A 27,168-nucleotide genomic window follows, 5' to 3' on the forward strand; every position below is an offset into this window, starting at 1 on the left:
TTAGAATAAAAATAGGCCAGTGATTGGATAACTAAATCAAAATGAAACAACAGTGAACAAAGTGAACATTGCCAAAGACATAGACTAATGTCTGTTTTATTTATAAGAAACAGGAAAATGTAATAACTTTCCAGTTCAGGCTGGAAAGAGGTGCAGGGTACACACACAGCACAAGCACTGAGTTCAACTTGGCAGTAACCCTATGATAATTACAGGCCAGAAAACAGCTGAAGTGCCAAACAAAATGAGTGTAACTGACAGAATCAGAATATTAAGAGTTAGAAGGGGCTATAGTGATTATTTAATATTAACATACATTAGCAGTGCAAAAGGTTCTATAAAAAAGTGGCTATTGGGGAGAATAAGTCTGAGAAACGTATAAAGCTTACTAAAATATTAAAGATTCTCAGATGTACCATGGAAGAGAAATCTGTTTAATTTTTCAAAACTGATTTTTCCTTTATTTGATCACAGAATCCTTTTTGAAAAATACCTAATAATACACTCAGGACTAGGGAATATTTCTTTTATTTTACAGATATGGAAACTGACTCTAAGAGAGGTCGCATTATTTGCTAAATGTAGCACAGAAAGCTACAGTGGGAAAGGGGACTCAGCTGTTTACCTCTCAGTCCTCCTCTTTTCTCATTCTACTGCTATCTGGTGATGTATAAGAAATAAAGCAAAAGTGGGTGTTCCAACATTCAAAGCAATTCTGGGTTAAGCTAGGCCTGTGAAAGGAATTTTGAGGACTTTTTTTTTCCTCCTTAAATAGACTTAAGTCTTTAAACATGGTCTCATTTGTGATCACTTTTTAATTATTATTTAATGCTTCTGTTCTTCTATTTTCATAGTAGTGAATACCTATTCTTAGAGTCTGCTACTTTCTCTTTAATAAGAATGGACTCCCGCCCACCCACTTTTTGTCTTTTATGTCTACAACATTAACCACATGCTTAATTTATTATGTTCTTGCTCCAACCAGGGCTCCTATAGTGGTGGGATAGGACCCTGCTCTTAAAATAAACTATGCACATTCATCTGGGAGATGTGGCACAATGCCAGGGATACTTAAAGTCACAGGACAATCCTAGTACATCCTCTTTAACCACTGGTTTACTAAAAGATTTAGTGGGGGTAGGGTGGGGAAGAATTTCTACACGAAAATAAATATATTAAAACTCACAATATAATAAGTCACATGAATTTTTAAGATTAAAAAAATAAGGTATGAAAGGAATATTGTAGCTAGGCAGGATCTGTTGGATGGTACCTCCCTGGCCTCTCAAGGTTGTACCTACTCTCTCCTCTGATGGATGTCATTGGATATATATTCCACAAGGATCTAATTTTAGTTTGTAACTGGAGTTGAAGGTCAGCCACCTAAATCTGATAGGTCTAAACTTTTGCCCTCTGTGTACAGCACACGTGAGTGTGTGTGTGTGCATGCAAGACAGAGAAAGAGAGGTACTAAATTCTAAAATAAGCTTACTATAATTAACAGTTGAAACAATGTTGTCAGTTCTACAAGACAGACCTATTAAAAGTTTGTATTTTACAAAAATATTAAACAATCACTGACTCATTGCCAGAATTCTGAACTGTGCTTTTAATAAAAGTTGAAGAAAGGATTCTGAAGGTCAAATTTGGAATTTCTTTATAAAAAACTAAAGATGAAAATTTTTAAATGAGTACTCATGCAGTTGGGTCCATTTGATATTTAGCTTAATATTTTATCTGTGGACTTTTGTGGTCTCCCCCACACACACTTGGGAAGTGATAGTAATTCTCACTTTTTATGTCATGGATACTGTCCTTGTGAGTAAGGTTTTATCTCGCTTCCTAAATTTCACCTCTAGTCTCTCTTACTGCACATGTACATTTTTCAGTAAGACAATCCTTCTGGCTATGTTCTATTCCAGGGTAATCCTGCCAAAAAGGCTGAAAAGAGAGTGCAGAGGAACAATAATTATGTAAGTCTGGCTCAAGTTTTTTTGCTAATTAGCAATCCTGAGAAAGACATGTTGCATCATCAAGAGTTCATTAAGGGATAGGAAAGACCACTTAGATGTAAATGGAAATACAAAATCAATCAGTTGCCCATCCTTTTCTGACACAGGGCAGAAATGGGCATTTCAAACTTTTAATTTTTATTCAAATACAGAACCAGCCAACTCTGCTTCTCTTACTACATAAAAGTTTCTTTTTATTTTTCAGAAAGCCCTTTTCTCCTGTATTAATACCTGTATTAAAATACTTAAGTATGTTTTACATATTGGCAAATACAAACGTATCATCAGTTGTTGCTTATTATAACTTGCCAAATAAGGGTCATTATCTCATTTAGCCCTCAGTGAATTCTTAGCATAAGCTATAGTCTGGTTATGCAGTGTTCTAATAAGGCTGGAAGACAGACACTGTCATGACATATACCTTGTATCTTAGTGGCTAATACAGATCATGGTTCCACAGATCTCTAGAGCTCCTTTGCCTTTTTGCCTTTTTCAGTTTATCAAGGTCTTTCCTATACAGTCTCTTTAGGATTTCCTTGCTTTGCGTCCAATGCCATCTACCCTACAGCCCACAACTATTCGCTCTGTACTAACTAATCTAACTCTGAATCCCTGGTTCTCAGCTCTAATGGTCCAGGTATGTACAGAGGACAGTCAGGGGCGCTCTGATGGTAAGCTGATGTTATGGACTGAATGTTTGTGTCCCCATTAAATTCATATGTTGAAGCCCTAACCCCCAGTGTGTTGGTATTTAGAGATGGGGCTTTGGCGAGGTAATTAGGGTTAGATGAGGTCATTAGGGAGGGGCCCTGGTCCAATGGAGTTAGTGTCTTTATAAGAAGAAACATTAGAGAGCTAGCTCACTTACATATCCCCTCCCCCACTCTCTGCACAAAGAGGTCATGTTAGCACACAGTGAGATGGCAGCCACCTACAAGCCAAGAGAAAAGGCCTCAGGATGAAACCTATTGCTGGCATCCTGACCTTCCTCAGGAGAGAGTTGTACCTTGAGAGGCCAGGGAGGTACCATCCAACAGATCCTGCCTTAGCTACAATATTCCTTTCATACCTTATTTTTTTAATCTTAAAAATTCATGTGACTTATTATATTGTGAGTTTTAACATATTTATTTTCAAAAACAATTTGTTTATTTCTCTCAAAACTGTGAGAAATAAATTTCTGTTGTCTAAGCAACCCAGTCTATGGTATTCTGTTAATGGCAACCAGAGTGGACTAAGATAGTTGAGAAGAGGGACAAAAGGGAAGTTAAGGTGTCCCAAAGAGATAGCTATGAGATTTCAGAGATCCTCAAAGTCATAAGAAGACACTAGTGATGTAGCAGAAAAAGCACAGAACAGACTATTTGGTTTCTCTCTAGTCCCTAGTACTACTATTTTCTGAACTTGGATCTGGAGCAATTTTGTTAATCTATCTGAAACTAAATTTCCTCATGTGTAATATAGAAATGTATCTATTACAGAGTTGCTATAATTACTCAATACAGATAATATCTAAAAGAACATACTGTAGGATATAATTCACCTTATATGTTATTTATTGGGAAACAGTACAATTGAAGTGAAGAAAGCTCTTGGTTTCAAGCATTAGCTTTGTCCTTGTGGCTATGTGATCTTGGGCAAATTTCTTGAAATCATTTGTGCCTCATTTCCTCATTTCTAAAATTAGGAATAACATCTAGGGCTTATAAATATTAAATGAGATTATATATTTAAAAATCTTTTGCCTGGGGTAGAGGAGAGGTTAATGCACCTTACATCATAAAGATGGCCAGATGGACAAAGAGATTGAGAAACATTAACAGGAATACTCTACACAGGCACAATATGGCTAGGAAATTTTTTTCTGTATTTGTCTTTTCATAGCAAAGCTACTTAAAAAAGGAAAATGTCAATGTTAAAAGCATAACATTGTAATTATGCATTAATTTTATAGATTCTATGGTGTTCACTCGGAATCTGTAGTGTCTATTACTGAGCACTTGTGTACTCAGCCCCCATATAGGCACACAACTCAAAATGCTCCCCACTTAAAATTCAAGTACATGCATATTATTCAAGAGAAATAAATTCTAAGTGACAAGAAGTCTATTTTGGGTTGGGGAGCTAAAAGCTAAAAAACTCAAAGTTGTTTATATATTAGGAAGATTGAACATATGTATAATGAATGAATAAGGAATGTAAATATATTTCAGTGTATAGTGATTTAAGCTGTGTATTAAAAGACTGAAGGAATAAATTATGCAGAATTCAGCCAGAGAAAGCTTTTTGATAAATATAAATGTTAGTCAGTCATTGGGGGGGGGGGAGGAATGATAGAGATGGTGTGGCAGAAAGGAGGCAAGAAGACAAAACAAACAGTGAACAAAGGTAGAGGCAGAGAGGGATGTCGGTAAGTAGGGGGATCAACCAAAACAGATTTAGAGTTCATACAAGTAAAAGCTTTCTAATAATTAAAGCTATCTGACAGCGGAGTGGCTGCTGTGAGCTTCCCATTACTGAAAGTATTCAGAGTCTAATGACCCTTGGTGCAGGATACCTTAGAAGAATCACAGTACTGGAAGATATTCTGGGTCCCTTACTTTAGGTGTGAGTTCTCTGAGAAAGAGGCCTGCAAATATCATCACTGAAGGCAGAAAAGGAGACAGAGGACCTGGGTTGAGTCTTAGCTCTTCCATTCATTAACTGTGACATTGGATAAATCAACTTCTCAATTTTTCATCTATAAATGGGGAAGCTGGGAAAGTGGAGATGTCTGTTCAGTCAGTAACTCAGATCCCTAAGAATTTTTAATTAGTCAAAGACATACATGTTCTCTCCTTTCCTTAGTACGTGATCAAACTTTGTAAGGAAGAGCTAACTTCTAAGAAAAAGAAATTGTACACGACATACTATCCTATTCAGTCACACTGCAAAGCATGCTACTTTTCTGTTTCCTGTCAATGCTGATAATTAGCTCAGCGTCAAAGCTTTGCTTATGTTCTGCATCAAGTCTCAAATTTTAGAAGCCTAAAATCAGAAAATGAATAGAATCAATTCCTAAGCTATACAACAGGTCAATTCAATTATTAATGAGTGGCAGTATAGTGTAGCACTTGGGCTGTGAAGCCAGACTGTCTGGGCTTGGGTCATGGCCTCCTACTTCATTAGTTTAGGAAAAGTAATTTCCTGTATGCCTTAGTTTCCTTATCTGCAAAGCCAAACAATACCTACTTTATAGCCTTGTGAGGATTAGACATGTTAATCCATGTCCAATCCAATTCATATACTGCTTAGAATGATGATGGACAGTGTATGTTACTGACTAGTATTTAATAACAAGCTTTATTGAGATACAATTCACATATCATAAAGTTCACCCTGCTAAAAGCATGTAATGCATTGGTTTAGTATATTCACATATGTATGACCACCATCATCATCACTGTCTCATTTTAGAATATTCTCATTATCAAAAAAAGAAATCCAAAGTCAGAAATAACTCCCCACTCCCCTCTTTCTCTACCCCCAATGCAACATCTAATCAACTTCGTTACTATGATCCGCCTATTTTAGACATTTCATACAAATGGAATCATACATTACATAGCCCTTGTGTCTGGCTTCTTTCACTTAGCATAATGTTTTCAAGGTATATTCATGTTGTAGCACTTATCAATTACTTTATTATTTTTTCTTGGCTGAGTAATATTTCATTGCATGCTTAACATGTTTTGTTTATCCATTTACAAACTGAAAGACATTTGGGTTGTTTCTACCTTTTGGCTATTATGAATGATGCTGCTGTAAATATTCACATACAAGTTTTTGCATGGATATATATCTCCATTTCTTTTGTGTAAGAAAAGGATTATACCTTTTTCTTTTTCTTTTTTTCCTTTTTCTTATTATACCTCAGCAATTATACCTAGGAGTAGAATTGCTGAGTTTAACCTTTTGAGAAACTGCCAGACTGTTTTCTAAAGTGGCTGCACAATTTTATATTCTCACTAGGAAGGTATGAGGGTTTATTCTCCACATCCTTTCCCACACTTGTTATTGATTTTTATTCTAGCCATACCAGTATGAACCAGAATCTCACTGTGGCTTTTATTTGCATTTCCCTATGATTAATGATGTCAAGTTATCATTTTGATCATGTGTTCACTGGTCAATTGTGTATCTTTGGAAAAATGTCTATGTAGATCCTTTGCCATTTTTGTTTGTTTGTTTGTTTTTTTAAAAGATTTTATTTATTTATTCATGAGAGACACAGAGAGAGAGGCAGAGACACAGGCAGAGGGAGAAGCAGGCTCCATGCAGGGAGCCTGATGTGGGACCTGATCCGAGGACTCCAGGATCACACTCCAGGCCAAAGGCAGGCTCCAAACCCCTGAGCCACCCGGGGATCCCTCTTTGCCATTTTTGAATTGGGTTTCTTTTTACTGAGTTCTCTATATAGTCTAGACACAAGTCTCTTACCAGATACATGATTTGAAAATATTGTCTCCTATCCTGTGGGCAGTCTTTTCACTTTCTTAATAGTGTTCTTAGAAGCACAAATTAACTTTGATGAAGTCCAATTTATCTGTTTTTTTTTCTTTTGTTGCTTGTGTTTTTGGGGTCATATCTAACAATCCATTGCCAAATCCTGGGTCATGAAGATTTGTCTGTTTTCTTCTAAGAATTTTATGGTTTTAGCTCTTAATCCATTAGGGTCTAATCCATTGAGTTAACTTTTACATACAGTGTGAGGTAAAGGTTTAACTTCATTCTTTTATATGAGACTATCTAGGTGTCATAGCACCATTTGTTAAATAACTGTTCTTTCCCCATTGAATGGTTTTGGCATCCTTGTCAAAAATTAGTTGACCAGAGACATGTGTTTACTTCTAGACTCTTGATATTATTTCACTGACCTATGTCTATACACATATATTTATATTTACTTTGTCCTCATGCCAGTACCACACTCTCTTGAATATTGTTGCTTGGTAGTATATTTTGAAGTTGGGAATTGTGAGCCAAGTTTATTCAAGATTAATCTGGCTATTCCGAATCCCTTTCAATTCCATGAATCTTAGAGTTGGCTTGTCAATTTCTACAAAGAAGTTACCTGGGATTCTAAAAAGTAATTCATTAAATCTGTAGATCAATATGGGAAGTACTGCCATTTTACTGAAAGTCAGTTTTCCAATCCATGGGCATGAAATATCTTCCAATTTATTTAGATTTTATTTAATTTCTTTCAACAAGGTTTTGTGGCTTTTCTAAAAACTGAGTTATTTCCTAAGTCTGAGTTTTCTTTGTTGCTCAAGGGCTTACTTAGCATATACATATTATCAGAATCAGCTCCAGATTTATATTAACTTAGTTCCAATGAGCTACAGAAACATTATTTCTATATGATGCTATTCCCTTCTCCTCTTTTTGTGGCATTACTGTTATATATACATCTATGAATGTTGCAAACCCAACAATATATCATAACTATTACTTTGTATAATTTTGTCTTTTAAAGACCCTGAGGAGAAAAAGAAAACATCAAGCATATACTTAGATATTTTGTTATATTTGCCTTCTTATTTATCATTTCTGATTTTCTTGATTTGTTTTTGAGGATCTGAATTAGTATCTGGAGTCATTTCCTTAGCCTAATACAGTTTTGCTCTTATCTACCTTTGTGCTGTTTGGCAAATATTACATTTCTATATGTTATTGGCTCAATAATACATTATATACATATTGTTTTATATAAATGCTTTTAAAATCAGTTAAGAAGGGAGAAATATATGCATTTATATTGTCTTTTACAATTACAAAATTACCTTTTCCAGTGCTTCTTATTTCTTCATGTAAATTCAAACTACAGTTGAAAGAACTTTTAGTATAATTCTTATAAGGTGGGTCTAGAACAAGGTCTTTCAGTTTTTCATTTATCTGGAAATATCTTTATCTTCCTTGCACTGTTAAGATAACTCTGCTGGTAATAGGATTCTTGGTTGAGGTTTTTTTCTTTCTGCTATTTGAATATGTTATTCCACTGTCTCTGGCCTACATTTTTGAGAAATCAGCTGTGTTTTATAGAGCTTCCCTTGTGATGAGTCATGTTTCTCTTGCTGCTTTCAAGATTTTTTTCCTTGTCTTTGTCTTTTAGCGTTTTTACTAATGATGTATCTGTTTGTGGATCTCTTTGACTTTATCCTACTCAGAATTATTAAGCTTCCTGGATGTGTAGGTTGTTTTCCAATAAATTTAGGAAAATTTTAGCCATCATTTCTTTCAATATTTTTTCTTCATTCTCCCTCTCCTCTCCTTCTGGGACTCCCATCATATATAGCTGTTGGCATTAATGTTGCCCCATATTTCTAAGTCTTTCTTTACTTTTCTTTATTCTTTATTCTCTGTTATTTATCTTGTACATTCTCTAGTGTTCTACTGTCAGGTTTGTTTATTCTTTCTTCTGCCAGTTTCAACCTAATGTTGAGCCCCTTTAGGGAATTTTTATCTCAGTTATTATATTTTATTATACCTTTCAACATCAAAATTTCCATTTGGTTCTTCTTTTTCCTTTTAACAATTTCTCTCTTCATATTGATATTCTTCATTTGATGTGACATTGTCATCAACCCTTGCATTACTTTTTAAATCATGGCTTCCTTTAGTTCTCTGAATATAATTATAATGGCTACTTTGAAGTCTTTGTCCATTAAACTCAGCATCTTGTCATTCTCACAAGGACAGTTTCTGTCACCTGCTTTTCCCCCACTGTATATAGGTCATTCTTCCCCTTTTCTTCACATGTCTCATATATAATTTTTTTTGGGGGGGGGGACTGGACATTTTACGTAATAAGTAGTAGCAACAATGGATACTGAATCTACCCTCCAAGATTTGCTATTGTTATTTGTTCAGTGACTGGATGAATTATTTTAGTTAAGTATATTTTCCCCCTCCCTCTCTGCAGATGTTGCTCCTCAGGGGGCTCATCCTAAAATGACAGTGGCTTTGGCTGGCCCCTCCTTGACCTTCTCTTTCTCTGACCACACCCAGCTGTTAAGTTCCAACAACTACCAGCTGATTGATCTATTGTCTTCAACAATACCCTGGGCATAAATTGCTCCACAAACTGAACCAATCTATTAGGGCTCCTTTGAAGGGATAGTCCCTGAGGTCAGTATTTAGAATTTGTTCTAACCACAGGAGGGTTCCTCCCAGCTGCCTCTTTCCCCTTTTCTCTCTAGCAAATTAGCCAGTCTTCTGGTTAGCCTGCATCTCCAATGACTATCAATCTCCCTCCAGCTCCTCCTTTCACCACAACCTGTCCCCTCAGGCATGCACTTCACACTCCGCAAATGATGTTGGTTCCTTTTGGGAGGGTCTCTGCTATTAGGTCTGCTTGTTCTCTAGACAAAATTTCTGAGCTCTGGTTCTGATGCTAGGGGGCAAAGACAATGTCATGCTTCTCTCTGGGTGACACCTCCTGGAGAGCTTGAAGAGGGGACGGAGGAATAGCAGTCCCAGCTATCCTCAACTTGCCTCTCCCAGAGTAGAATCTGCATCCCACAGGCCAGGGCAAGGGCAATTGGGGCTCCTCTATTTTCCATGGTGCCATATCCACGGTAGAGCCTCTGTCTTGTGTGGGGGCTGGGTGAAAGGAGGAGGACCCACCTCTCAGCTGTACTCACCTAGAATTTGTCTCAGCGACAGGTAACTGGGGCAGGATGAGAAATACTGATCTTACCTTTCTACTGGAAGAGAGCCTTCCACCTGAGAACTGAGGAAAGAGAGAGCTCTATGTTCGTGAATTCATCAGTTTGGGGAACAGTTTCCATCTCACTCAACTAATGGGAAGAGGGAGCAGGTCTCAGTTCTAATACCACAGATTTTTACTTTTCTTACTGAGTTTTAGTAGATTTTCTTGAACAAGTATTTCTTCATTGACTCTATGTTCTTAGGAGTATTTCCAGACATGTATGTATGTATGTATGTATGTATGTATGTATGTATTTATATTTAAGATTTTTAAAAAATTATTTGAGAGAGAGCAAAAGCACAAGCAGGGAGAGCTGCAGAGGGAGAGAGAGGAGCAGGCAGAGAGCCCAATACAGGGCTCAATCCCAGGACCATGGGATTATGATCTGAGTAGAAGGCTGACACTTAACTGACTGAACCGCTCCTTCCAAGACTTTAAATGATTGTTTTTAAAAATAATTTTTATCAGTTTCAGTGGGGAGCAGGTCTGTAGAACTACTCATACTATCATGGCTGGAAGTGGAACTTCTTGTTGAGGTTTTTTTGTTTTTGCTTTCTCGTAAGAGAAAATGAATCTGAAATTCTAAAGTACAAACTGGAGATCTATTCTTATAATTCTGAGAAAGAAATCCTAAAAAGTGATCCAAAGACCTTAGGTGGGCTGCCACATCTATGGCCTGCTAAGTCAGAAGAGCTGTTTTGTTCTTTTTCCCTACATTTAGTCTCTCAATGCCTTTGCAAACATCCAAAATAAAAAATGGAGTCTGAAATGAAATTTAAATTATTTTATACCAAATTATTAAACTACTATGAGGCATTCACCTTGATCTATGCTACAATTCACCCCTTCTAGCCAAGTTTTATGCCAGATCCCAGCTGGACACAGAAACTTTAAAAAGTAAAAGGCTTAGGATGCTTTTGGTTGTATATGTGTGTGTGACTGTGTGTGTATATGTGTTTCAAAGAAATCAAGATGTTGAAAATGATTATCTTTAAAGTTATTATCTTCTAAATAAGAGATGTACTTGTATCAAAGTATTCCTTAAGGTGAGACAATAAAATGAAATTTGAGTCAAATTTATAAAGCATATGAAGCTCATTCTGTTTTAGTGAAAATTGGAGTTTAACAATTTCAAGTAACTAAAATAAGCATAAAAGGCTTTCAGAGCAAGCATCATGCCTTGAGCTATTCCTAAGCATGGATTCACAGTATAGAATTGATGGTTCTGTCTTGGCACATTTCCTGAGGAGAATCTAATATGGAAATTTATCCATTCATTTTCTAGAGTCCACAATGGCAATCTTCAGTATGCATCTGTAGCTGAGAATGTGCCAAACCACATACCACAAGGCAAATAGCCAACTTAGCAACCAAGGTCTAACACAGGACCTGGCACTCAGGAATTACTGAAAAAATATCTGTGGACTACAGAGATCTCTACTAATATGCCAAGCACATTCAGATCTGGCAGGAGGGGAGGGGGAAGTAAAAAGAAAATTTCAAATGGTAGAATGAACTTTCATGTTCATATAAATTTATTTCACACCATAAATTGACTCCATAGGCAATATTATTTCCAAACTAGTAGCATTTTTAAAGTTCCCCTCCAAAGGTATATATAAGGTAATCAAAAAGGCTCAATTTTAAGGAAAATAAATGATTAAAAAGTATTGATCTTTGCTTATGCCTCTAACCACACTACTATAGAGTAGCATATGTAACATGTTATGTAATTATCACATTCTTAAATCACTATCATCTACTGTAATTTTCTATTTAAATATAGAAAAGGGAAAAAATATCACCTACAGTAATAATATTCAGATAGCCACCATTTAGTAAATTTAGTAAATTTCCTTATGATCATTTTTCTTTTTATAGTTATTACTTTTACATGACTGTGATCATACTGTTTGAATGCTTTTGTATCAATTTTTTCCCGTAAACAACATTATACTGAGATTCTGTGTAATTAAGAAAATATCAAAGTCAAACAATATGTACAAGTCATTGTAATTCTGGCCCCCATTCAATCTACAAGTCCCTCCATTTATTTAACAGGTGTTTACTATAGGTGCCTATTTTCTGCCATCTGGGAGGCTGAAATATATATATAAAGAAAACTAAGCCAGAGTTCTTGTTCTTAAGAGTTCTCAACTCAGCAATTATCCTCTGCCTTTATAGAAAACGGGCTTATCTATACGAGTTTAAAGGTAATGAGATAAATGCTTGAAATTTGGCTATTTTTAACTTTATTCTTTTGAGGAAAATCACTACGTACACAAAGATTTATCTTAGACAATACCTGAGGTTTTCTATATTTGATATGGCTGTATTCTTATCTCACAGGTGAAAGAGCTGCAATTTTTTTACTCATTAAACAACATGTATGTTTCAACATTTATTGCAATTAGTACTCTTTATTGGTGTGGAGATCAGTTGTGTTTTAGAAGCCAAATATAAGAGCTTTCATTTCCTCAAGATGTAAATTTTCAGATTACTTCCCTCCATCCTACCGATTTGCATGGTGTATTTGTTTTGTGCAGGTAAACAATCACAGCCTAGAGGTAGAGAATATAAGGCAAATGCTTCAATAAGCACAGGTGGTTATATCTAACTATACAATGATTCATATGCACCTGGAACTATTTGCATTATATGCAAAATAACAGTTGTATCTGACTTTACTTCTCTAGAAAAACTTAAGCTCTCCTTTTTGGTAATTTCCTTTGCTATTTTCCAATTTAAGTCTGGTTGCCTAAATGGTTTCTCAAGAATAAGAGATAAAACAAGGTAGTGAGTCACAATTTCAAACCTTCTGAAAATATACCTCAAGTCGGAATGAGTGGCAGCTATGGAGCACTGAGCAGTGGCAGAACTGCACTTTACAATCAGAAAATCCATTCTCTATTTGAGGATCTGCCATTTACTAGTTATGTGAGTGTTAGCAAGTTATCATTAACATAAGCCTCAGTTTTCTTATCTATAAAATAGGATTGGTGATATTCTCACAAGACTTACAGAACTGCTGCATTACTGTTGCAAAGTAAATCTTTGTAAAAATGCAAAACACTATGTAAGTGTTTGGAATTAGGCCTAAGGATCATTAATTTATAACCATTTCCTAAAAAACACAGTACAATCATGTTTTATTTTTTGAAAGGTTCTGTCTATTCCTTTACATTTACTTCCAAGTGGTCATAAAACTTTTCAGAAGAAAGGTATGTTTTTCAGAAAGACAGCACCTGTAGTTAGTTTATCGAAAGGGGCGCTGCTGTTACCACGGAGCTGGTGGCAGAAGGCTCCAGAGACACGTTTAGGAAAGAGAAAGAATACTAGGGCAGCAAAACAAATTAGACAGTAACTTGAGTTCCTCTTAATTTCAGACTGGGTTTAATGTCAAGACATGCCTACTATTCTATGTCTCTCTACACGGAGAACCTAAAAAGCTGTTAGGATGTAGATCCTTTAGAGCATTCCGATAGTCTTAGGGCCTTACACAGAGTCACTAATGATTTTAACCCTTAGAGACTAAAATGATTTTGTTTGCCCATCTTTTTCCATTAATAAGACAGCTAACTAGGTCCCTAATTGCTTATGTTTATATCAGATCTCCCAGGAATCTACACATAGTCACTGAAAATAATACCAGCACAGAAGCTACTGTCTCCAAAGATCTAGCAGGCAGTAAAAGACAACACTTTGAAATGTTAGGTTTTGCTACTATCCTACAGAAAACACACATGCTTAAATTAAAACTAAATGGGAAATTATTCTCCATCAACTGAAACTTATATGGAGTATGGAGAATCTGTCTTAATGTGCTTATTTTGACCAGTAAAAGCACTATTAAAGATTCTAGTGTCAGAATCCCAAGGTACAGTGAATCAACAGATATAGTATAAATTCTCTCAAATAAAATAAAAATAGCAGCTGCCTCCCTAGCCTGAACACCTATCATGAATGTATCAAAATTGTTCTTTTTAACACCTTACTCCTTTTCTTTCATTTAACTCTCCCATTAGCACATACCTATCTTTCTCCCTCTCCCCCACTCCCCTCTTTACTACATCACAGTATTCCATTATATAGATGTACCCTAGTTTCTTCAAATGCTCCCTAATTGCTGGACACTTGTTAGTTTCTAATCTTCTGCTATTATTTACAATTTTCAATGAATAACTATGTTTACTTGGGTTGAAGCTATCCACAGAATAGATTTCTAAAAGTGACGTTGCTCGGTCAAAGGGCAAAATGCATTTGTAATTTTGGTAGATAGTGCCAGTTTCTATTCCATAGGAATTGTGCCATTTTGTACTCCCACCCAATGTGTGAGTACTTATTTCCCAAAGACCATTTATAAAAATACATATGCCTGGATTCCACTCAGCAAATTCTGACTCAGTAGATAAGGGGTCAGGCCTGAGCAGGCCTATCTTGAAAAGGCTCTTCAAACAGCATAACGTAGTTGCAAATTAGTTCTACAAGGTACTTGAGTCTTGTTTACATTATTCAAATCCAAAAGAAAATCAGTAAAAGGTGAAAGATTTATGTGATCTGAAGAGAAACCAGAGTATCCAAAAGAAAATCAGACTTAAACCTTTACCCTTCAAAGTTTATACTCCATGTCACTCATTCAATAAATACTTTTTGGCTAACCTACTATGCGCTGGGCATTCTAGATGTCGAGGATATAAAGATAAGCAATAGTATCTATCATTGGAGTTTGCAGGGTCTATCAATGAGAGACCTCAATATATAATGAAGAGACAATGTACAAACATAATGTTAGAGATTTACATAGAATTTTATGGGACTATTGAAGAGGGATACTTCACCCTACTTCACCCTGATAGAATGCCAGAGGAGGCTTCCTAAAGGAGGTGCTCCTGGCGCTGAGTGGGAATTAACCAGGTGAAAAGAGGAAGTAGTATATAAAGGAGAGGGTATTCTAGGTAGAACACAACATCTGGAAAGTTAGAAAGAAAGCAGAAGGGATGCAGATATGTATGTAGCTGGAAATATTTCATATTGTTAAAGCATAAAATACAATAGAGAGTAGTATCTAATAGACTGCAAAAGTGGACAGACATCAGATCACTGGACATGTATTATATCATGTTAAGACGCTTGACTTTATTCTATAGGCAAAGAAAGTCACTCATGGGTATTAAGGTTGGGAGTGATATGATTATATTGTTGTTTTAGAATTATGGACAACGGACTGAAAGGGCACATAACTGGAAAAAGAAAGAACAGTCAGGAAACTGGTACAGTAACTCAGATGAAGGTGTGAATTAGGGCAGGGATTAAGGAGAGAATGGATGGTAGGAATCTTAAGAGGTAAAATGAGTGAAATGTAGACATCAGGTGGGGGTAGGGGTGGAGGTAAAGGGATGATTTCAAGGTATTATCAGACTATTCCCAGGAAAGCACTGGTTTTAAGCTATTTTTTCAGCAGCAGTGATAGGTTTACACTGGTTCAGACATATTCTCTCACTTGATCTTGACATTATTATTTTTTAAATATTTTATTTATTTATTCATGAGAGATGCAGAGACATAGGCAGAGGGAGAAGCATGCTCCATACAGGAAGCCTGATGTGGGACTCGATCCCAGCACTCTGGGATCATGCCCTGAGCCAAAGGCGGACGCTCAACTGCTGAGCCACCCAGGTGCCCAGTCATTTTGCCCAGCAAAATGGTCAAGGGAAGCTAGTGAGCTTCTTCTTTAGCATCATGCTCTAATCAGCTATAAAAGCAACCACAGGCAACCCCAAAAGGCAAAACATAAACTACATGTCATATCTCTGATGCACCCTTTAAAAAAAATATTTATTTAGGGACGCCTAGGTGGCTTAGTGGTTGAGCATCTGCCTTCAGCTCAGGGCATGATCCCCAGGGTCTGAGAATCAAGTCCCACATTGGGCTCCCTGCGGGTAGTCTGCTTCTCCCTCTGCCTGTGTCTCTGCCTCTCTGTGTGTCTCTAGTGAATAAATAAATAAAATCTTTTAAAAATTTTATTTATTTATTTTTATTTTTTGGTTGTTTTTAGAGAGAGGGAAAAGGGGAAAGAGAACCTCAAGCAGGCTTTAAGCCTACTGCAGAGCCCAATGCAGGACTCAATCTTAAGACTCTGAGATCATGATCTGAGCCAAAATCAAGAGTCAGACACTTAACCGACTGAGCCACCCAGGTGCCCCTCTGATTCATCCTTTCTTATAATAACTCCCCTACTGGTGAGGCTCTTGACTCCATTTTTCTCTATGCCTGTTAAGTCAGTGACCAAGACAATTGCTGACAACAATATAAATTACTGCCAGTATGGGGAACAATGTGTGGTTGAGGAGCAACAGCACAAGCAGCTGCTTTCCCAAAACTTAACCCAAAGCCAAGCATCACAATATTAGCAATGCATTTTGGGCAGCTTACAGTTCTGCCACCAAATAAAGTCAATCTCTGTAGGTGAGAACACACGGGACAGTCCCCTCTGAACCCTTCCCATTCCCCTGATTTATGCAAGTATAATGGTCCTATGGGGATGGAAGAGGAGAAAGGTGTGTGTAATCCATACTAACCCTGGTACTTGTCTTCTTAGCATTCCTAAAAGCAAAGTGAAAGGAAACCAAAAACTAAACAATCATCAGATGAAAACAAGTTCACTGTTTAGAGAGTCCATGAATGAAACACACACACACACACACACACACACACACACACACACCAAGGCTTACCTTTCTTTTATCTTCATCTGTTGATTCAAATTTGAAAGTAGCCCTATGCTGAGGGGGGAAAAAAGGGAAACAATGTCATTTTAATTACACAGATTTTTCATTTTGGTTATGTTTAAAAACATGTCTGTAAAAATGCTGCATTCCCAAATTGTATTTCAACATTTATATTAAAGCAGGAAAGGTATGTAAGTAAATAATTATTAAGCAGTATAAAAGACTAGAGCAGAAAAACAGACAAAATAACAGAGTTCTAAGTCACTAACTCTGCCTGAGAAAATCTGGAATTTTTTTTTTTTTTTTTTGGAATGATTTGCATAGAGTATAGACCATTTGAGCTGGACCTTGGGGGATGAACAGGAGTTTGAGAGGAGGCAAATAGAAAGCATTCTAAGGACAGAAACAAAGGCTCAGATGTGTGAAAATATGATATATTTGTGAAATAAATAGGTCTTTCAAAGTGAAATATAGGACAAATGTGAGGGGACAGGGGAATGGAAAAAGAGGGGAATGGAAAAGTAAATTGGACAGAAATTTGGAAGGGTCTTCCAGTGTTGCTGAGACCCAAAGTTGCTTTCTTTTTCATATGCAATAAGAAATGATCAGAGAATTGTAGACAGGGAAGATAGATTGGTATTTCAGAGAAGTAATTCTCTAAGAATTAAGGCTTAAATATGGTTCCACCACTAACTAGTTGAGCAAGTAACAAAATCTCTATCAGTGGATTCCTCCTATGAAAAGAAGGGGGACCTATTCACAGAACTGCTGTGAAGGTTAAACAGCTAAGGCATATAACATACCACCTCAGTGCCTGGCGCTGAGTAAATATTCTGTAAATATTAGGATTATAATGATGATGAGGTCAATGATATTGATGAAAAAATAATTGGAAGAGAACAGTGTTACGACTCTCCAAATGATTGGCAACACTGTATTTTCCACTCTGCAGCTGAAACAGAGGATGGAGTAAGTTGACTTGCTCAGTGTCACATAAACAGTGATAATACCCAAAAACAAAGCACAAAATTTCGCATTCTTTTCTCAAGTTTTATTCAAGAGAACCAAGTGCTCTCATGAATCCTATGTTTTCCTTTAAAAAAAAAAAAATCTCCACCGAACACCTCTGCCTTTCTTTTGTATTTTTCTCATTGGCCACACTGACATTTATTGGCAACTCATCAGAAGTACACAAAGTACTCAAGACAGCATCATTACAGGTGGTTCTGTGTTGTCTGCTTTGTAGAAGAAGCAATTTTTGAAATTAAATGAGATGGAGAAATGCTGACAGAGAAGCAGTTCTGAAAGTAAGAAATGGTCAGAGGGAAGACTTAGAGGTAAGAGAGAAGGGCCATTTGAAGAAACTGAAGAGAGGCGGCCTTGCATATGGTTTGCAAAACAATTAAAATGGATGATGTAACATAGTAAGAATGGCTTGATTTTAAAAATTTATAACTGAACTGGAAGATAGGTGACAGGAAACCAGAGGAAGATTCTTAGAGAGGTGTAAACAGTAGAGCATTCTGGAAGAATATTTTGGACAGTTGCCTACAGACCAGATCAAAGGAGAGCAAGACTGAGGACATAAAGCCTTCTAAGAAATGGGCATCAATAATCTAGGTGTGATATTGCTGGCAGCAGTATAAACTGACATAAACTCTAAAAGGGAAAGTAGGGATCCCTGGGTGGCGCAGCGGTTTGGCGCCTGCCCTTGGCCCAGGGCGTGATCCTGGAGACCTGGAATCGAATCCCACATCGGGCTCCCGATGCATGGAGCCTGCTTCTCCCTCTGCCTGTGTCTCTGCCTCTCTCTCTCTCTCTCTCTCTGTGACTATCATAAATAAAAATTAAAAGGTAAAGTAGTTTGGTAACATATACTAGAAAACATAAAAATATTCATATCCTTTGATGCAGAACTTCTCCTAGGAATTTATCCTAATGAGATCATCCAGAAGGAGAGAAAAATATAAGCATATTCACTACAATGTTATCTAATATTATGGAAGAAAGAGACAATCTGAATATCTAACAGGAGACTGATGAAATAAACTGCCATGCATCCACCTGATGAAATATATTGCAATTAAAACAAAAAAATAGCTAAAGATCTCTGTAACAACATAGAACATTACTTATAATGGCATCAAGTGGAAAAATAGTAAAACACCAACCTAAATGTCTATGATGACAGTACCTGCATAAGTATATGGATACATTCGAACAAAGGCTTGAGTGTTAAAATGCAAAAATAAAAGCAACTGTATAGGGGTGGTAGAGTTTCTGGTGATGTCTTTGACAAAACTTACTGTTGGTATATTATTTTTATAATTAAAAGGGAAATTTTAAAAATAAAAGATAAACAAATGAATGAACAAGGAAAGAAAGAAAAGAGAAGAAAGGAAAACAAGCTGTAAATCTGAATTAGATAACTCAGGAATTTATAGGGGAGGTTTAGTAAAAACTAACTTTAGATAAAGAAGCAGCAGACATCAGGCTAAGGTTGTAAACTGACGCTGAGAAAAAGTCCAATACAAGTGAAAATAAACTGTACTTAGAAATCAAGAAAGCTATTTTTTTGCCGTTATATGTGAAATATTAATTCCACAAGTTATCTGGAATAAATGAACCTAGTTGCCAATATAATGGTTTCCTAAACTTTCTCTGGCATTTATGGTAAAGGAACAGAGAAAGTAATCATCTTTTAGAAAGACCCACATTAAGTTATAAATATATCTATTAAACAGATTCTACATAGAATTTATCTTTTAAGGTGATAATTTAGAAGAGTACCAAGGACTAAATCTTCTGTTGCCTTTAAATGCAAGGCTGATCCGGTCATAAAACCACAACATTAAAAAAGAAAGAAAGAAAAGCTTTCAAAAGTCCTAACTAGCATGAGGGCTTAATTCAATTAGAAAATATACTGGCATGTGAGGCAATACAAATTGAATTTTGAATGTGCCAATCTATTCAGAAGCTCAGCCCTCTAAGACTGTTTGGATCCAAAGATGTTGGCCTCTCTAAGGGTGGTTTCTTTTATACAACTTAGATTGTACCTAATCTATTCAGTACTTCTAGCCCTTATTCTATCCCCTTTCTAAGGCGGGAAGGGAAGGGAAGGGGAACTAGCATTTCTGGCTGTAAATACCTTTACAGAACTGCTAACCAACAGTCAACCACCTCAGCTTTATGTGCTTAATTTCCAGATGAACAGGAGCAGCAAGTCAAATATAAACTAAAGAGTAAAACCATTGTTCAATTTAGATACCAAGTAAAGTAGAAACAGCTGAGTGACACACCAGACTTAAGAGGACTCCTTCCACCCCATAGATTTTATATCCTATGAGTAGGCTCTAAAAAGCTCAGGAGTCAGAAAGCATTGGGTTTGAGTACAGTTCCGCTGTTTACTAAAAGTGTGACCTTGGTCAAGTTATTCAACTTTACTACCTGTCAGAGTTTCCTTATCTTTTATGTATGGCACCTTGCACATAGCAGGTGTTCATTAAGTGGCCACTATTGTTATTATAGCATGGCCTGTGATGTGGCATCTAGCCAAGTACTGACCTATCAGCGAATTAAGAGTTATTTCACATTTTAGAAGATACATTAAAACAGTACTGATATAAGGGAATTAGCCTAACAGGGGTGCGGTGTGTGTGTGTGTGTGTGTGTGTGTGTGTGTGTGTTGTGTGCTGTGTTTCACGAAGAGATTACTCCTAGAACTAAATTCCAGTAACTGAGATTATATAATCCAGTCTGGAAACAAGAACAAGGTATAACAAAGGAACAGCTCACTCAACATGCTCCCCTGCAAAAATTTGTGGAATGAGCTCAGAGTCAGATCTCATCCCCAAAGTGGAAAGCAAAAAGTCCTCTTACATGGTCCAGGATATTTACATACCCTATTCAAATGTGTAGTCTGCATTTCTAGAACTGTGTCAATATTAGGTCCCTATTAATCAGATTGTTCTAGGACACAAATGAATACCTCACTGCTATCAGTGTCATTTTCCTCTCTATGAGGACTACTCTTGGAGACCTACCTATCTGCTTGTATCTTAAATAACTTTATCTTTAATTTGGTCATAAATTTGCCATATTTCCAAAATGGAATCCTGTTGGAGTTTGATATGGAGTAATCATATACCCAGGGAGCCTCTAAGGCCACCAAGCCATTTATCTGGCTATCATCATAATTGATGACTCTAGGCCTCAGCTTCTTCACCTCTTAACTGAAGGGGACAGATCCAGTTACCTTTCAAATTCCTTCTAGTCTAAATATCCTGTGATTCAAGGAACTAAGATACTACTGTACACCTTGGGGCCCTTGATCATTGTTTGTTCTGATAATCATAATGATGGCAACTAATCTCTCTACTAAATCTGTTATCAGAACAGGCCTTGATGGAGGAGGAGCCTGGACAGCCTACACTAGCACAATCCATACCACCCATAATTAATAGCTCATTCTATAACTGGAGTGGAGGTGATTCGGACCTAATAGTAACCAAAGGAAAAAATGTACTGGTCCTGAAAACCTTTTTCTCTTCTATGCTCAAAAACATAGAATAGACAGGATAAAGACAACCTGACCTTGCAAAAAAAAAAAAAAAGCCCTGGATATGGAATCTAAAGACTAGGTCTGCCACTTCTAGCTGTGCCCTTGAGCCCATAGATAGTCACTTTGTCTTTCTGAACCTCAATTTCCTATGCCCCACTAAAAGAGAATACTGCTATCTCCCTCATAAGTTTTAATATGAGGATTGTATGTGATGACATATGAAAGGGCTTGGGATAGGTAATATGTTGTACACAGCAAGCACTCAATACAGGTTAACAGGTGAATTGAGACAAATGAAAAAGAACAACCACTCTTCCTATTTGTTTTTTAATACTTTCCTGTGCTGGGTCAACTTGCATTATGCCCTTGAAAAACAGACAAGTTTCTTTTCTTTTTTTTTTTTTCTGAGATAGATCTTCCCTCTCCCCAGAATAACAAGAGTCAGTATATGAAGGAAGAAGGCTTGAAAATTAAAGTCTCTGTAACACAGTAGAAATTAGATGTTGCTACCTGGAGCCAGGTAGGTAACTGTGGCTCTAAACATGGTACAAGGTATTTTGCTACGCTTTAGAAAATGTAAGGGTCAGGGGAAAAGAGAAAGGATAGAAGTATATTCCTCAATTTTCTTTTTTTTTTTTTTTTTTTTTTTTTACCAAGCCACATCAACTCAGTGCTACATGTTTAATTCCTGCCTTTTTTGTTCAAAACTAACAGTTACGGGTTCTTCTTCAGTGCCAGGCACTGTTACAAGTGCTTTAGACATATAACTCACTTAATCCTGACAACAAACCTATGATGTAGGTACTATTATTGTCCCTGTTTGACAAGTGAAGAAACTGAGGCACAACAAAGTCATGTAACTTGTCCTAGGCCAAATGAATGATAAAGATCAGAGTCCAGGCAGTATGGCTCCAGAGCCACAGGACCTCTTGAGTACGTTGCTCATTAGAACTAAAACTCACTGAGTAAATGCCTCCTAGATGCACTCTGCTCAGTGTACAGCATTAAACTTTGGTTAACTTAGCTGCATAATAACTTCAGTAATATTATCCCTATTTTACAGATAAGGAAGCCAAGACTCAGGCTTAAAATAACATCCACAGTCATGAAGCCAGTAAAAGGCAGATTTGTTTTTTTTTTTTTTTTTTAAGATTTTATTTATTTATTCATGAGAGACAGAGAGAGAGAGAGAGAGAGAGAGAGGTAGAGAGAGAAGCAGGCTCCATGCAGGGAGCCTGCTGTGGGACTTGATCTTGGGTCTCCAGGATCACACCCTGGGCTGAAGGCGGCGCCAAACCGCTGAGCCACCGGGGCTGCCCAAAAGGCAGATTTGAACCAAGATTTATCTGACTTTAAATTCTACCTTCTTTCCACTATTTAGAGGGAATAGCCCATTAAACATGCTCCTCTGCAAAAATCTGTGGAATGAATTCAAAGAGTCAGAATTCAACCTCAAAGTGGAAAGCAAAAAGCCCTCTTACATGGTCCAGGATATTTACATACTCTACTCAAATGTGTACGCTGTACTTCTAGAACTGTCCCAAGTTCTAGCTTTACTAGAGAAACAAAGGTAGCATAAAGAAATTCCTCCTCCAAATAATGAACAAGTCACTTTTTTTGTACATCATTCATTTCTGTTCTTGGTTAGATAGTGTCTCAATGCCCCATAATCACCTCTTATTCTAAACATTTCTCAAATCTGTTTTTCCAGATAAGGAAAATCAAGCACACAGTATTCAGCTACTTTTTCAGGGTTTCAGACTCCATATCCCATAGAGCCAGGCAATTTAATTCCACCTCCCCATTTTTATTGCCAGATCACTGCAATCACACTTCTTCCTATTCATCTGCCTCCAAGATCTCTCTTGCCTTGAGGGGCAAAGCCCCACAGACAACATGAACCTCAGCTATTGTCTTTGTATGGTAGCCCTACTATAATCAGCATTAAACATGACAGCTCTTTTCTGAAGGAGCAGACTGACCTGGTTCACGTCAAGTCAGAGCATTCTTAGGCGCAGCCCAAAAGTACTTCAGGAATACCACCTTAAATGATATACACTGGGCATTACAACTTTAGAAACATTCCCAATGTGAAAGGGGAGCTGGAGACACCCAGAAACTAAGCTCTGACAGCACTTGGCCAGTAGAAACCAACCTAGAGGGAGACCAAGGAGAGGAAGAGATAAATTCAAGGGAGCAACTCTGGAGTTCTAATCAGTTTAGCCATGAAAGGAAGGAGAAATATTGAAGAAAGTGGTAAGATCCAGTTGGAGGTTTTTCAACTCCTCCCTTTACTAGAGAAGAAAGTTCTTATTTATTGCTGGATATCTGGCATATAGTAATTGCAAAAATAAATACTGATTGATTCAACACTCTTTCTTTTGAAAATCAGTGTGTAGTTGCCTCACTTTTTTTTTTGAAAGGAGTTATAAATAAAATTAAATGAATATAATCTTCACAATATGTACACGTATTCATTAAAAGAATTGTTCCTAAATTAGGCAGACATGCAACAGTAAAACATATTAGAAAGTGAAGGAGCTAAGATACAGACAGAATTGAATCCATCCATACATCCTCCCAAAGAAAGCAGCACAGTACTGTAGATAGTGCAGTCAGACAACCTAGATTCAAATCTCAGCCCCATCTCTCAATGAATGTGTGGACTTGGGCCAACATTATCCTAAATATTGTTCATGAAATGCGGAATACCACCACTTTCCTCACAGGGTTATTGGGAAGATTAAATGGAAATCAAGCCGTCTTATTTTTGGATCTTCTCCCACCCCCCACCCCCCCAGGGCAGAAATGGCACACTAGCAGCTCAATCATACAAAGTATACTACAGTGCAGTGCTGAACGCATAGCAAACCCAGAAGGGGAAGCTATGAGTGGAAGCAAGTGAAAGGAAGAAAGATGCTTTATCTAGGCTGAGACTTGGTGTTGAGTGTATTTTCACAGAAGTGAGTCGTCAGTCAGTCATTCCTATTAAGTAGTCTTCTAAATGGAAGAATAAAGTTGTGATATGCTACCTTTTGAAGTAAGCATGTAAAATCCCTGGAAGGAAAAGTGATGGAGAGCTAACGGTTCTTGGAGAAACATTCAGAGAAGTGACTGGGATTTATAACAAGATATCTTTTTACTGGAGAGTCGTAAAGTGGAAAGAACAATGAATGGTTTGAAGACCTAGGTTGGAATCCCAGCTCACAAGTATGACCTTGGGCAAGTTACTTAACTGATATAGAATCTCAATTGCAAAACGAAGATAAAACCTCGCAGGGCTGCTGTCCAGATTAAATGAGATAATGGAGGGAAAGCTGTTAATACGATACAAATAATAGGTATTATTAGGAGTCAGAATCTCCCCCCCACTTACAACACAGTATGTCCATGACCTTGGCGTGATTTCAGTTCTTAGCGCCTCGGTTTTCTCATCTATAAAATGGGGAGGATGACACCATCTACCCTATTAACACTCTGAGAATCAAGTTAGACCATACATGAGACATCAAGCCTTGGAAATTGTATAGTGCTGTAGGTATACAAAGAACTGCCATCGTGGCTGATAGGTTTTATGCACGTCAAGGGCCGTGTTTAAGCACGGAAACACGGATTTTCATGCTATACAGGTGAGGAAGCCTCGCGTGCATGTATGCATCCCCGAGTGGGGCACAGGGCACGGACGCACATCTACGGATTCCGGGGGTGTGACTTGCACGCTTGGGAGGAGGACCGCAGGACAGGCTGCTGGGCCGGAATCAGAGGAGTGGGCGCCAGAGTGGGGGCAGGGGGATGCAGGATGCACGGACGCGAAAGGCTGGGGGCACAAACACGCATGCCCAAGCCGGAAACGTTTTCGGGGGAGAGTAACGCGCATCCCCGGAATGAAGGGGGCTGGGAGGGATGCGATGTGCAAGCCCCGAGGGCGGCCCGGGGGTGCTCTACCGCACGCCCAGGGCCAGGGCTCTTTACCTTATCGCTGTAATCCCTCAGGACCCGCTCGATAGCCCCCGCTTCGCCGGCCCGGACGATGTAGAGGGCGCGCTCCTCATCCATGGCCGCAGGTGCGGGGGAGCCGCGGCCGCTCTGCGCGCCCAAGCCGCTGCCTCCAGGTAAACGCCTCGCGCCCCCGCTCGCTCGCTCGTTCCCAGCTTCCTTCCTTCCCTCCTTCCCTCCCTCCCTCCTGCCTCCAACCCGCCAGCCTCCGCCCGGGCAGGGCCGACGTCACCGCCCCTCAACTTTCACCCCGCGACGTCACGGTCCCCCAGCAACCGGCGCCTCGCGGCCGCCCCCGACAAGGCCCAGGACTCGGGGAGAGGCCGGACGAGCGGCCTGAGGCGGGGTCAGGCCCGAGGCCTCGCTTACTCTCCTGCCTCTCCCTCCCTCGGAGAAGAGTCCAGCCTTTTGAGTGGGCTCTTGCAGACAGAACTGTTCTCTCCTGACCCTCCTCTATGAATCATTCTCCTCAGCTGACGGGAGCGACCCGGCTCTTCCCCGCCCCTCTAAGAGCCGGCAGCTACGTGGACTACAATTCCCTGCGTTCGCGGGGGTCCTGCCTCTCTCCCACCTAATTCACTGGAGTGCCGAATGGCATGCCGGGATTAGTAGTCATCCAGCGGGAAAGACTTCCCGCCAAAGGCATGCCGGGAGCTGTGGTCCAGCTAGGGCCGGAAACGGGAGTCCCGCGGCCGCCGGAGGCCAGCGGCCAGGAGACCGTTAGGGGGAGGGTGTAAGCGGCGGCCCTGCCTCCTTTGTGCTCCGGTCGGAGCTGACGGTCCTGCTCTCCCCTGGCTGGTCAGGCAGGTTGACAGTCGCGGAAACTGGCACCCTTGGTGGGAACTGCCGGGCACTGTTTTAATTCCCTCTTTTTCTCATTTAGCGGTTTCGGTCTCTTTGAAATTCTTTCCTTCCTCCCCTTGTTTGCGGTCATGTTATGTATTCAGCTGCAGTAATGTGGGAAATTGCAGGCAATTACCTGGATAAAAAAAATTTGTTTTTTCTGCCTTAGCAGTAGTCGCTGCCACGTATCGCGTGCCGCGGGGGCTCGGACTCCGTGGCAGGTGGTCGCCGTGCAGCTTACCGGATTCTCTGTGGAACCCAAGGAGCCCGGATAGGTTGAGTAGCTCATCCTAAGTCACAGGGCTGGTAAACGGGGAAGTCGCCTGAAATCCGGGTCTTTTTCCCCAGAGGCAGCCAGCTGCCGCGCGCCGCCCGCCGGGGTGGGCTGCCGCCCCAGCCGTGAGGGTGGCGCCGGCGGGAGGCGGGCGTGGAGGGCTCGCGTTTGCTCCGTGCGTCGCCCGTGCCGCCGCCTCGGTCGGTGGCCCACCGAGCCCGCGAGCGCCGGGGAGCCTGGGCTGTGCCGGGCCCTGGTCGCACACTGAGCCCAGAGAAGCCCCTCCAGCGAGCTTCCACTCTACTGCTTAACCCTGTTCTCATTTTATTCTCGTTTTAAACGGGGAAACAGCCCTGGAGAGGTTAATAGATTAAGTGGCCAAGATTCGACAATTTGGAGACTGAAGGTGAACTCCGAGTCTGCACTCTTTGCTCTCCCAAGCTAAGCGTCAGTGGGTGAATTTTCCAAGTAATTGCCAGTTGCATTCCAAGCAGCCTTTACCGAAACCCGTCCCGGATGCCTCTTCTGCCCATGTCTACCTCTTGAGCTGAAGAGGAACTAGAGGGGACAGAAATTCACTCATCTCCCAACTGTTGTATTTCTTCTGTGTGTGTGTGTGAGATTCTGTGCTAGCTCTAGGAGTCTGGAGATAAAAAGAATTATGGAATCTATGGAGTTTTGGTCTTTCCGTGGGTTATACTTTTCATGCGGCAGACACTTTCTGAGCGTGTTGTGTTGGTTGAGCCAGGCACTGGAGCAGGTGCTGTGTCCATAACTAATGCAGAAAGATTTTATTTTATAATTTTTTTTAAAAGATTTTATTTATTTATTCATGAGAGACACACAGAGAGAGAGAGGCAGAGACACAGGCAGAGGGAGAAGCAGGCCCCATGCAGGGAGCCGCCGGGGACTCCCCAGGGATTCCCCAGGATGCCCTGCAGAAAGATTTTAATCTATCTCTTTAAAAAGTAGACTTCTTAGAGAGGTCACAGTATAATAAA

At 39.1% G+C, this 27,168-nt stretch overlaps 1 protein-coding gene across 7 annotated transcripts in view; it reads right to left on the minus strand.

Annotated features, from left to right (window-relative positions):
* Window positions 1–25,563, minus strand: part of RIC8B (RIC8 guanine nucleotide exchange factor B) — a 102,509-nt gene extending 76,946 nt beyond the window's left edge. For 5 of the 7 annotated variants that reach the window (XR_005987900.1, XR_005987897.1, XR_005987899.1 and 2 more), the window contains exons 1-2: window positions 25,027–25,563; window positions 16,500–16,547 (exon numbers count right to left, since the gene is read on the minus strand). Coding sequence is in view for 3 of the 7 variants with exons in the window: in XM_041755790.1 (XP_041611724.1) it covers window positions 16,500–16,547; window positions 25,027–25,110 (132 nt within the window). In the remaining 4 variants the exon portion in view is untranslated. The remainder of the gene's footprint in view (window positions 1–16,499; window positions 16,548–25,026) is intronic. The other 2 variants (XM_041755791.1, XM_041755789.1) reach the window with 1 other exon arrangement.
* Window positions 25,564–27,168: the final 1,605 nt, after the last annotated feature.

This window comes from Vulpes lagopus, chromosome 5, assembly GCF_018345385.1.
Source record: "Vulpes lagopus strain Blue_001 chromosome 5, ASM1834538v1, whole genome shotgun sequence".
Lineage (NCBI taxonomy): Eukaryota > Metazoa > Chordata > Mammalia > Carnivora > Canidae > Vulpes > Vulpes lagopus.